The sequence below is a fragment of the Diceros bicornis genome, chromosome 26 (genome assembly GCF_020826845.1).
Source record: "Diceros bicornis minor isolate mBicDic1 chromosome 26, mDicBic1.mat.cur, whole genome shotgun sequence".
NCBI classification, from domain to species: Eukaryota; Metazoa; Chordata; class Mammalia; order Perissodactyla; family Rhinocerotidae; genus Diceros; species Diceros bicornis.
The window spans coordinates 24,758,440-24,770,986 of record NC_080765.1 but is presented as its reverse complement, the minus strand read 5'-3'; the positions used below and the strand labels follow the sequence as shown (position 1 = coordinate 24,770,986).

The 12,547-nt window shown below is 50.4% G+C and overlaps 1 protein-coding gene across 1 annotated transcript; it reads left to right on the top strand.

The window, feature by feature from the left end:
- Positions 1-213: 213 nt before the first annotated feature.
- On the top strand, positions 214-9,118 carry AQP8 (aquaporin 8). Its single transcript, XM_058570569.1, has 5 exons — positions 214-467; positions 3,358-3,484; positions 5,507-5,721; positions 7,239-7,373; positions 8,616-9,118. The coding sequence occupies exons 1-5, from the start codon at positions 220-222 to the stop codon at positions 8,662-8,664; spliced, it is 774 nt and encodes a 257-aa protein (XP_058426552.1). The 5' UTR covers positions 214-219; the 3' UTR covers positions 8,665-9,118.
- The last annotated feature ends 3,429 nt before the right edge of the window (positions 9,119-12,547 follow it).

Genomic DNA, 12,547 nt, shown 5'->3' with positions numbered 1-12,547 from the left:
GAGCAGGTGCGGGCTTCCCAGCCAGCTCAGGCCAGAGCCAGGGTCCTGTTGTCTCAGGCCTGATGTCTGCAGAGGTGAGCCTGCTGCTGGCCCCTTCCTCTGCAGCCTGGCCGTCCAGGAGGTCGCTGAGACTTAATTCAAGGCTGGGGTGCTGGGGGCTTCTTTCTGGGCTCTCTTCCCGCCCGTGTCCACTCTCTCTTTTCCCTGCTGCAGGCGGCCATGGCTATGTGTGACCCTGAATTTGGCGGTGGCAAGATGAAGGAGACAAGCGTGGGGGGCAGATGGCGTGGGTCCTGGTACGAGCGGTTCGTGCAGCCCTGCCTGGTCGAACTGCTGGGCTCGGCCCTATTCATCTTCATCGGGTGCCTGTCGGTCATCGAGAACGGGGCGGACACTGGGAGGCTGCAGCCGGCCCTGGCCCACGGGCTGGCCCTGGGCCTCGTCATCGCCACGCTGGGGAATATCAGGTGAGGCCAGCTCCGGGCAGTCACCCTGGTGCCAACCTGCGGAGCCAGGGTGGGGAGCAAAGCTGGCGGCAGAGACCCCTGGGCGTATACTGAGGATTCCCAGAGCACTGTGGATAGGCGTGGGGCTGGGAAGTCAGACTGCCGGGTTCAAACCCTAGCTCTGCAGTCCATGAGCTCTGTGGCTTTGGGCAAGTCACTCTCCAAACCCAAACTCCCCCACCTATAAAATGGGAACAATAGAGTATTTCCTAAATTAAATTTCCTAAGCCAACACATATGTAGAGCTAACCATGTGCTGGGCATTATTCTAAGCACTTTACAGGTAGTAACTCATTTAATCCTCGCAACAACCCCGTGGGGAGGCACTGTTATTATCCTCATTTTCCAGTTGTGAAGGAGAAACGCCAGGTAACTCGTCCAAGGTTACATGGCTAGTAAGAGGCAGAGCCGGCAGGCAGGTCAGGCTGTCTGGCTCCAGCGCCCCAACCCAGCGCCTCATGGGGGAGGCACGAAATGGAATGATGTGAAGAGCTTAGTCCATATCAAGGGTACTGTGTCGTTGCCACCAGTAGAATGGGGTTGACTCCAGCCTCGGGGAAAGCGGAGGTATGCGGAGGAATGTGCAGAGGGGTTTCCCACTGGGGTATGCATGCAGACGCAGTGTCCGGACCTGTCGAGTGGTGACCAGAGAGGGCAGGGAGGGCCGAGAGTGCCCCCTGCACAGCACTCGTATGGACGGGAGCTCCTTCAGAGGTCAATGGGATTCCAGAGGAACCCACCGCAATGACGGGCGTCTTGAACGGGCGCCTGGCAGGGTGATCTAGGACATGCTTGGTCTGTACTTAATCTCGCTCAGAAAATAGATCTGAATAAGGAAATTAAAATACTGTTTCCCAGAAAAATAGAATAGAAAGAGAACTTTAACATTTCTCTTTAAATGTCCGGGGGAAGCTGCAGGTGGAATGAAAAACACATTTTCTGTTCTGACGGGTCTGGGGTTGAATGCAATCTTTGTCACTTCTTAGCTAGGTGACCAGGGCAAGTAGCTGAGTCTCTCTGTGTGCAGCAATATAAATGGAGATAATAATAATAGCTGGTATTTACTGAGTACTAACTGTGTATACAATACTATATATGTACACATTAATTCATTATATCTTTGCAACAGCCTCAAGAGGTAGGGATCATTGAGGCACAGAGAAGTTATATAACTTGCCCAAGGTCACACAGCTATTCGGCGGCAGAGCTGGGGTTTGAACTCAGGCCAGCTGGCTGGAGAGACCATATCTTATGCACCGCAGTAGACTGTCTATCTGTAACACCAACCTTTCATTCAATCATTTGCTTTTCAACAAATATTTATTCAGCACCTACTGTGTGCCAGGCACTGACTTTGAGGTTGTGAATGGACCTAAGATAAGGCATATAAAGCACCCAATACAGCACCTGGCACATAGTAGGTGTTCCATAAATACTTGTTGAGTGAACACTGAATGCATTGACTAGAAAGTGTCCTGATTGTTTTACTGTCAACGGATGTGAAGTTAGTCTCAGGAACCTGTGTGGTGTTCCACACAGTCAGCCCTCTCCTGGTTGAGCCATGCTCAGAGTAACAGCTTCTTTCCCGGTTTGGGCCCAGGAGAGGGCTCTAACCCTGCTGTGTCCTGTGGGAGGCTGCCCCACCCCACTTCTCTCTATGCTTTGGCAGAGCCCAGGCTGAACTTGCTCATGGACCCAGATTGAGGCCTGGTAGGCGTGGCCGCGCCTTCTCACCACCTATTGAGTCTGAGCCTCGGCTGGTGCTTCCAAACCAGGCATGAAGCTTACCCGAGGGCCTGCATATAGAGCTGGGACAGACGAGCTGGGGCAGCTGGTCCTGAGATGTCAGTGTGTTGGACAAAGTCCTTTTGTCCAGGGGCAAGGTCCCCTGTCCACTCTCAGCTGAATGCTCTGTCCACTGGGGGTGGGCAGACCCACTGGTGGGCTTTTAATATCTAGGGGGGCACTTTGGCTCTTGTGTGACATGGAGGGTCTTGGGGTCACTTTCCCTTTTGTGGGAGGCGTCCATTTCATGCCCCAGAGGGATTTAATGGGCCAATCTCTGAGGATAATGCCCCCATCTGAATGGGACTGGATGGGATGCTGATGGGGGTAGCAGGGTGCTGGGGGGGCCTCCTGGCTCTGGGACCCAGGCTGGTTGAGCATCTTGGTGAAAAGGAAGGCTCTTTCCCATGACCAGTGGAGGGGCCGGCCAACTTGAACCTGCTCTTTGACCCTAGGTTCAACTTTGTCTAACCTCCTTCACATCCCAAACTCCGGATCCCAATCCCCAACCCCCTCCTGAACCTCACTCCCCATTCCCAATTCCATTTCTATGAACTCCTAATCTCAATTTTACACTCAATGCTAATCACACTTTCAGGCCAAAACCAGGGATTTTATTGGTTTAGCAGTTCAACCAATCAGGAGCTCTTGTTCAGGGCCTGGTTACTTATAAGGGGAGGCCAGGATACCTCTCCTGGGCTACTAATTTGGAGCCTGGGGTCTCCTTCTGACCTGTGGTCACGTCTCCGAAGGACTGAAAGGAGCTCTGAGGGAGCGTGGAAGGAGTTCAGGGATGGTTCCCCATTACGTTCTTCCTTTGGGCCCTCCTGGGGTCTGGGCATAGGGCAGGAACTGGGCTGCTCTCCCCTCCCCGGCTCTCCTCGCTTATCCCTTGCCCCACCATTCAGCACCTCAGGGAAAATGGGTGCTTGCTTTTCACTTAGGCTGGGCCCTTGACTGACTCTGGCCCTACAAGGTCAGGCTGGGAGGCTGGTTGGGGCACATTCCCTTGGGTGACAGCCTGGGCCTTGGCCTCATGACTTCCTTCTGTTTTTGTGGATGACAGTGGTGGACACTTCAACCCTGCGGTGTCCCTGGCGGCCACGCTGATTGGAGGTCTCAACCTGGCGATGCTCCTTCCCTACTGGATCTCGCAGCTCTGCGGGGGGCTGATCGGGGCTGCCTTGGCCAAGGTGGGTGATCCCCAAGGGGCTTTGGCTCTGACAGGGCTGCTGGAGTGTATGTGTGGGGGGGTGGGGAGTGTACAGTTCTTTTCTATTTCCTCCAGTGGGATTGGGTGGGCCCTTTCTACTGGGGAGGGGACCCTCAAAGGGCCTTTGTTTCCCTCCAAACCCACCCTGTTCTGTCCGTGTCTGGACACAGCCCTTCCCTGGACAGACTAGGAAGCAGAATTCAAGACTCGAGGTTTCTCTTTCTGAGTCCATTTCCGGCTTTGGATAGTTCTAATGGTTTTTCATCCATCCATTCATCCATTCATCCATTCATTCATTCACGTGTTCATTCACTCTACAAACATCTCACTAAACACTGACCGAGGGTACGAGATGAATATGATTATTCTCCTTGAGAAACTCCTGAACTGACTTCTCTGTGCGCTCTCCAGCTTGTCTGCCTTTAAACGGAGTTATTATACTTTTGATGGGAGTTAATATTCAATTTATGTTTGGAATCCTTCCATCCCAACAGGAAGACTAGCACTTCCCCTCTGCCACAGAATTCTTAAGCTTTACACTAACTCCATAGATGAACTCCCTTCCTCCCTCTTTGACTGCCTGACTTCCTTTCTTCCTTCTCTTCTCTTTCTCTCTCTTTCCTTCCATTGCCCTTAAGTCTTCAAGAGGCCCCTCAGGATGTAGGCCTTGCTTGCCGTGTGTGTGTGTGGATGTGTGGGGAGGGCAGAGTGTGGGGGTTTGGGGGATGAGTGCAGGGGGGCACCCTGTTAGCCTGGCTGGGGTTTGGTCTATGACTCTAAGTGCTGGCCCATTGCTGACTTTGGTCTCAAATCTCGTTTTGCTGTCTTCCCTGCCCTGGTCTCCCCATGCCCCCATATGAGACCCTGTTCCTCTGTCTGTAGAGTGGACTGGGACCATCCTTCTCTGGTTCTTGATGGAAAGCATGCCCAGGCTCTCCCTCAAGCTGGGCCACATGCAAACTTGTCAAACATGATGGCGAACAGTGCAAGGAAGCAGCTGCCGTCGCTGAGTGCACCCTCCCTGCACTTTACACATCCTCTCTTGTTTAAGCTCCCGACGACTTCCCGAGAAGCTGCAGTCAATCCTTAGAGGACACTCGCTCCCTGAGTTAGGAGCTGTTACTGTCATCCCCACTTTATAGAGCGGGAAACGGAGGCACAGAGAAGTCAGTAATGTGCCCAGGTTCTGATGAGCTGGTGAGCAGCAGAGCGCAGGTTTAGGTCCAGGGTCCTGAAGCTCGTCTGCTCGGCCAGCCTCCCTCTCCACGTGCTGTGACAGCCCCTGAGGCCCATTTCCTGGGAAGCCCGCGGAGGTTAAGCTTCAGGGCTGTCCTTGCACAGGCCCCTTCAAAGGAGCCTTGTTGGGGGCAGGCAGTGGGTTCACCTGGTCATATGTGTTAGCCAAGTTCGTAAAAGTAAGGTATTTTGTACTGTTTTCTTTCTTTCTTTTTTTTTTTTGTGAGGAAGATCTGCCCTGAGTTAACATCTGCCAATCCTCCTCTTTTTGCTGAGGAAGACTGGCCCTGAGCTAACATCGTGCCCATCTTCCTCCACTTTATATGAGACGCTGCCAGAGCATGGCTTGCCAAGCAGTGCGTCGGTGCGCGCCTGGGATCCAAACTGGCAAACCCCGGGCTGCTGCAGTGGAGCGCACGCACTTAACTGCTTGCACCACTGGGCTGGCCCCCTGTACCGTATTCTTTTTCTTAAAGAGGGTCGTCTAAGTTACATAAGCTTCAGCCCCACAACACCTGGAGCCACTGCTGGGTTTTCCCCATTTACAGATGAGCAAAACAAGGCTCAGAGTAGTCCGATAGCTCACACAGAGCCACACAGTAAAAACTGGTGCAGCTGGGATGTGGACCCAGATATGTCTGACTACACATTGGATAGAATCCTTCACTGGCTATAAAGGTTGGGGATGTGCGTTTTTAGGCCCCCCTCCCCTCTGCTCCCAGCTGTCTCTCCACTCGCTATGAGGCTGAGTGACTTCTCTCCACAGGCGGTGAGTCCTCAGGAGAGGTTCTGGAATGCGTCTGGGGCAGCCTTTGTGACAGTCCAAGAGTCGGGACAGCTGGCGGGGGCACTGGGGGCAGAGATCGTCTTGACGACACTGCTGACACTGGCCGTATGCATGGGTGCCATCAACGAGAAAACACGGGGCCCTCTGGCCCCATTCTCCATCGGCTTCTCTGTCACCGTGGATATCCTGGTGGGGTGAGTGCCCCTCAGCAGCGGGACTGCAGCCCAGGCCTGGGCTGAGGCTCAGCTCTGGGCGGGGTGTCAGGCCTGCAGAGCTTACCTGCTGGTCACAGACTCAGTTGCCAATAGAGGCCATGAAGATAATGCAAATTGGGGAAGTGGGCTGGTACCAGGCAGGCAGTAGGGAGTGGTGGGGACTGTGGTATTCAGCTCTGTAGTATTCACTATTCAGCTCTGATAAGTTACTGCTGTGAGAGAATATGGGCTTGGGGTGACTCACCTTCTAATTTCATTCCAGGGAAGTCAGAAGGCTGGATTTTTATGTGAAATTTTCCAATCTTCACAGTGTCAATAAAACATTTATGCAGGCTATGTTCGTCCAGCCAGTAGGCAGTCAGGTTTTAGCTTCAGACCTACAAAGAGCTTCCATACCCATGGTCTCATTTGTGTTGAGCCTCTCAGTAGGTTTGGGAAGGGATTAAGGAGACAACGTTGGGTCAGGGATTATTTCTCCCATTTTATATATCAGGAAACTGAGGCTCAGAGAGGACACAAATGACTTATTTAAGATCATTGGGCAGTAGCAAATTAAGTGACAGGTCTGGGACAAGAGCCCAAATCTGCTCAAGGGGGTGAGGAAGCCCCTTCTTAATGTCCAATTCCTTCCTTTTTCTTGGACACAGAACGGACCTTTGCTTTCCCCGGCTCTAACCTCCAGCTCTGTGCCGTCCTTCGGGAGGCGGAGTCTGGGGAGCTGGGGAATGTGTGCGTAAAGCTGTGGCTATGCTTTGCTGCCCCCTAGTGGCTTTTGGTTCACTTACACGCCTACTGACTCCGTTCTGCTTTGGACACCAGAGGTTGGGTGGGGGACAAGGTCTGCAGGGCCCCAGCTTGAGTGAATGGGGGCAAGGATACAGACACCTGGGGAACAGTGCCCTGTAAGAGATGCTGGGCCCCAAGCTTGTGGTGCAACAAGAGCCTCAACCGGCTCAGCTAGATTAGAGTTAACATTGTACACGAATTATATGCGAGACATGGGCAATATATGTGCGTTTTCTTATTCACTCCTGACAACAGCCAATGAGAGGTACTTTCAACTCAAGTGAAACACAGAGAGGTTAAACAAAGGGCACACAGCTGGAAATAGCTGGGATGGGTTCTGAACCCAGGTTGGCTGGACTCCAAAGTTCACATAGTTGACAACTGCTTGACTTCACTTTATCAACTTTGGAGAGAACCTAGATCCACCCTGTTTTCCTGCCATCACCGAACAGGCACTCCTGCTGGCCATTCTTCTAGAAGGGTGTGTGGGGAGTGGCAGACTTACGCTCAGGGAGGTGGCAAGCCTTTCACTTCCTAGCGTTGATAGCCTCTTGGCTTGTGTCTTCCTTGGAACTCCCCAGAACCCATCATATGGTAGCTTAGAGAGGGTTTCTGTGTGGCGTAAGACGTAGGCCTAGTTGGGGAAGTGAACTTGAGGTGAGTGGGGCCTGGTTGGGATCCTGGTGACCCGTGTGGCTGGGTGTTTGCAGGGGTGCTGTGTCAGGAGCCTGCATGAACCCTGCCCGTGCCTTTGGACCTGCTGTGGTGGCCAACTACTGGAACTTCCACTGGATCTACTGGGTGGGCCCGTTCCTGGCCAGCCTGCTTGTAGGAGTGCTCATCAGGTAGGAACGTGACCGGGGCCACTGGTTTGTCCGAGAGGTACCTGGTGATAGCTCCCAGAGCATCCAGGGCTGGAGGGTGGGGTTCTCACTCATGTTGGAGAAGGAGAGAGAGAGCCTTCTTCAGAGGCAAAGATTATGGCTCTGTGACCCTCGGTCGTGACCGAAATCTACCTCAACAGAGCTTATGTCATAAAGAGGGATTCATAATTGAAAAGGCTCACATAATTGAAAAGTTCACAGCTAGCACAGGTAGGTGCTCAAACAATGCCTTGGGATTTGGTCTTTCTAACAGGCTCTGCAGTCCTCTGTGTAGGCTTCATGCTTAGATAGGTCTCCAATAGTGGGAAAAATGCTCTCTAGGCTTGTATCCTGGCAGCTTAACAACTGCAGAGGAAACAGAACAACAGCTCTAGCAAAAGGCCTGGGTCTCACGCTCACTGGTTTGGACTGGCCCAGCTTGGGTCATGTCTAGGTCTGAATCAGTCACTATAGCCTTGGGGTCAGCACTCTTCTTGGCTATGTCTGGAGCATGAGCCTACCCCTGGAGGGGGCTGAGGTCAGACTTACTTGAACAAGCACACGGCCTGAGAGTAGGGGAGGAGCAGTTCCCCAAAGGGGTGCTGTGCAATTCCAGGGCCCCTATCCACAACGAAAACCATGTAAATGGTGCCCCCAAGAGCATGTATGTCAGGAGATGCCATTCACATAAAACACAATGTGAACAGTGCTCCCTGGAGTTGTGCAATGGATAATAAGGTTGACGTTATCAGAAGGATAATACCTGCTTGACTGTTTCCCCTCGGGCTCTCTTCTCGTGAGTCTGTGGGAGCTCAAGGATTCATAGGGTCCTGTTCTTCCTGCTCCAGGTGGGGCAGGAATTAGGGTCTGAATTTGGCACAAGTTGGACCTATGTTCCACTGTCTTGGAGAGGACAGTCACTGGGCTGGGCGGATCTAGATCATTGCCCATCTGCAGTCCTGGCTTAGCCTTGGCTTAATGAAAAGCATCACCAATAATTCTCTGTCTGTTGCTTTCAGAATGGCAGAGATGTGCATCTTCAGGAAAAGGGCTGGAAACCAAACAGGAAAGAGTTTCTGCCTCTCCCCAAGGGGATCTGGCTCCTGAGGCTGGGAAGGCTCAGGAAGGCATCTGTCTGGAGAGTTCTGGGCTTAGAGACGTTGATGAAGGGCTGCGTCTCTCCCCGACAAGCTCAGAGACCTCACTGGGCCATTTTTTTTGTAGGTTCCTCATTGGAGATGGGAAAACCCGCCTAATCCTAAAGGGACGGTGAAGCTGAGATGGTGGAATTCCTGCCGCTCCAGTTGCCCTCAGTGGACCCCTCCTGGACTGCAGACAGGACAGCTTCTGCCATTTCCTGCTAGGGCAGAGGACCAGAGGAGCAACTGACCTGAGCCTAGCTTCTCGGATAGACAGACTGCCGCTAAGTCCTGAGGATGCTCTAGGCTCTTTGAATTCCTTTGTACTCATCAGAGTCCTCAGCCCAGGGAACGTGTTGCCAGCACTGCCCAGAGGGAGGCAGAAACAGCACAACAGAAGAGTTTTTCTTGACAGGGAAGGTCTAGGAGCAGAAGAGCCGTTGGAAGAGATGGCTGTGTATGTACATCAGCTCATTTCCCCCACCCCGTTTTCTCTCCTTCTCTTGTTTCCTGATTCTGACTATGTATTTCCTTGCTTCCTGAGCTGCCAATCTAGCTTTGCAATAAATAGTCCAGTATTTCCTTCCACACGCTCATTGGCTTGCCTTTCATTTCAGAAATGGGCACTGCTGGAGAGGAAGCAAAAGCCTGGGTTGGGCCTTAGCTGTCCAGAGTCTAGTCAGCTTGAGTTCAGCTCAGAGTCCAGTGCCGAGGCAGCTGCTTAGAGTGCAGGCCAACCCACAGCCTGTCACCCACTCAGCCAGACCACCTTGGAGCTCTGTCTCAAGCTCTGAGTCCATTCTATGGTCCAGTTTGGTCTCTAGTCAGTCTCCAGATCACAGACCTCAGGGCCCTGCTGAGAAGCCCAATGCAGAGTACAGGGTCTGGTGTAGTGCCCAGTACTACCCAGGACATGGATCAGCCCATTCATCGCACTCAGCTGGGGATGAGGGTGGGTGTGGGGGTGGGCCAGAGCTGCAAGAATTTCCCACGGAAATATATAACATGTGCATAATATAGGTCTGGAGAGACAGTGATATTTGGATGGAAGATATGAGTATAATGAATAAGAAAGGACAAAAAGACACATTCTGAACTTCACACTTTACAAGTAGAGTGTGCATCTTCTCTAAGAATTTATGGGTCATTTGTGGAACATGATCATTATAACACCATAAAGAAGTGCTAGGGAAAAAGAATCCTCAACAACAAATGAAAACTCGCCCACTTCTATAAGATGAACAAAACGCTCACCTGAGTAAAAATGAAGAAAATGCACACTAGAGAAAATCACCAGGATAGTCAGAGACTGCCTACTGAGAAAATGGACACTACATCCCCAAATGTCCAAACCATTTTTAGGGAAAAAGAGAATAACAAATAATAATAATAACAATAACAAACCTAAAGAAAAGAAAAAGGGAGGAAATAATATGATAAAATCAGAAACAAGAAAATTAGAACACTCACAAAGAGTGAGAAATGATAAAAGTTACTATTTCCTTGGGTGAAATAAATAATGAAATAAACCTTTGGTAAATCTAGTGAATAAAATAGTTATATATACACACACATATATATACACATACATGCACATGTGGATACCTATGTAGAGCTAAAATTTATTTAGTGTTTATTGTCTGCCTGGCACTGTGCAGAATGCTTTGCGTGCATTATTTCATCTACTCCCCACAACAATCCTACAAGGTAGGTGTAGTGGGTTGAATAGTGTTGCCCCAAATTCTTGTCCGCCTAGAACCTCAAAATGTAACCTTATTTGGAAATAAGGTCTCTGCAGACATAATTAAGAATCAAGATGAGGTCATATCGAATTAGGGTGGACCCAAAATCTAATGAGAGTATCCTTATGAGACAGAAAAGGACACACAGAGACACAGAGAAGGCGGCCATGTGAGGATGGAGGCAGAGACTGGAGTTAGGCTGCTACATGCCAGTACCAGGAGTCACCAAGAGCTAGAAGAGGCAAGGAAGGATTCTCCCTACAGCCTTGGAGGGACCACGGCCCTGCTGACACCTTGATTTCAGACTTCCGGCCTCCAGAACTCTGAGAGAATACATTTCTGCTGTTTTAAGCCATTAAGTTTGTGGTAATTTGTTATGGCAGTCCCAGGAAACTCATATAGTAGATACTCTCACTCTTCTCATTTTCCAGAGGAGCAAATGGAGGTTCCAAGAGGTGACGTTACCCAAAGTCCCATACTTAGTAGGCTGGTGGAGCCAAGATCAGGTATGTTTGATTGCAGCGTTCATGATCTTTGTCATCACACTTTACTGTTTCTGAATAAGGGACAGTATGTCTCCTGCCTTGTCTCCTACTTGCCTGTTAGGTCCCCATTAAGAGGGGGGACAGAAAGACATGCGTTGTAATTCTTCTCATTCCTGACTTGCAACCGGGTTTCAAGTCCTGGTCTTCACATCAATTTCTAGACCATAGCTCTCAAGAGGAAGATCGATGCCAATTCATCTTTGTTAACTCCACATTATTTGGCTTCGTGTTTGCTATATGGAAGGGACTAAGTACTTGTTGAGAGAAAGAATGGCATAGGCTGATCTCAATGACTCCCAAATTCATGCTGACCCTACAGAGTAGAATCCAAAATTGACCCAGATCTCCAAATTTCACCTCCATCCCACCTCGTGTCTTCTCAACAACAAGGAAGTCACAGAATTTTAGGATGTTAGAACTAGACACTCTATGATAGTAGTGAAATGTAGCTGCTACGAGTTTGGATTCTGAGAAAGATCTGAGTTTAAGTCTCAGAACATTCACTGCTTTGCTGTATAACCCTGAAGAAGCTATTGACCTTTTCTCAGCCTCCGCTTCTTTATCTGTAAACTGGAAATATCACCTCAGAATGCTTGTGAGAATAAATATCGTTTGTTAAGCATTAGCACAATGCCTAGTACATAATACGTGGACACTGTGTTAGCTTACATTTATTATCACCGAATCAAAGGTTTTGCAGCTTGCAGGTATCAGAATGATGGCAAGGGGGTGGAGTTCTGGCAAGGAGATTCTGAATGGACTTTGCACATATTTTCTGTCAGCTCAGTCAGCCGCCCTCATATAACCATTTTTGGGCCTCTCAAGGGGAAAAGGTTGGGAACCACTCACGCTGTTCAACCCCCAAACCCAGAAAGGCTAAATCATTTGACTATAATCACACAGTGATCTAGTGGCAGAGCTCAATTAGAATCCAGGATTTTGGACACACAGTCGATTCTTTCTACTGCACTTGGAGGACAAGTACCTATTCATTCCCTTTAGCCAGAAGTGGCTTGAGTCCTCACATGCTGCGTTGTTGGGGAGCCCACTGTTACACTGTTGCGTCTCTCCCTCACGGGACTGTCCAAGAACTCTGAGAGTTTATGCAATCCAAAAGGGAAGTATGCCAAACTTCTCCTCTCATGTCGCAACTTTTTATTATGTGCCTGCTGCTGCATTTGCCTCTCTCCCACGTGGTGCCGCTGTTGGGAGTGGTCCTCAGAGACGGCGTGTGCTGTATAACAGCTAAGTCACACTTGTCCAGGCCAGGGTGGTTTCCTGAAAGAGGGGTTGTTCATTGACAATTCCACAACTCCGTGCCAAGCACACCTGCATGCTCCACGGGCTCTCTGCTCATGCATCCAAGCAACGCTTAAGGACAGAGCCTTGCAGGTCTTCCCCCATCCCCTCCACCCCACACTGCCATCCTCCTCCAGAGTCCTACTGCCTTGGCGTGGGCTTAGGCATTCGCCTTTCTTGGAACCCAAACCCACTGTTTCCCCTCCAAGTCTCTGGACTCATCATGGAGTTTGGGGGTTGTGACCAGCTATGTTCCTCTTAGTGCTTGAAACACAAAGCATTCATCTTCCTCCCTTAAAGTCTAACTGCCTTACCTGGTTTATAGGAAATGAAAACCTGTAGCCTTCAGAGGTTTTCCCCCCTTACAGATTTAAAGTTTCTCATCTAATTTCCAGGCCTGAGTCAGTTCACAGGCCGAAATCTCTGTAAAG

Bases quoted from the DNA above. Each gene is read 5' to 3' on its own strand.
- AQP8 (XM_058570569.1), top strand. From the start codon at position 220: ATGGCTATGTGTGACCCTGAATTTGGCGGTGGCAAGATGAAGGAGACA. The intron at 468-3,357 runs GTGAGGCCAGCT...TGTGGATGACAG, and splicing joins GCCACGCTGGGGAATATCAG to TGGTGGACACTTCAACCCTG. The intron at 3,485-5,506 runs GTGGGTGATCCC...TTCTCTCCACAG, and splicing joins TCGGGGCTGCCTTGGCCAAG to GCGGTGAGTCCTCAGGAGAG.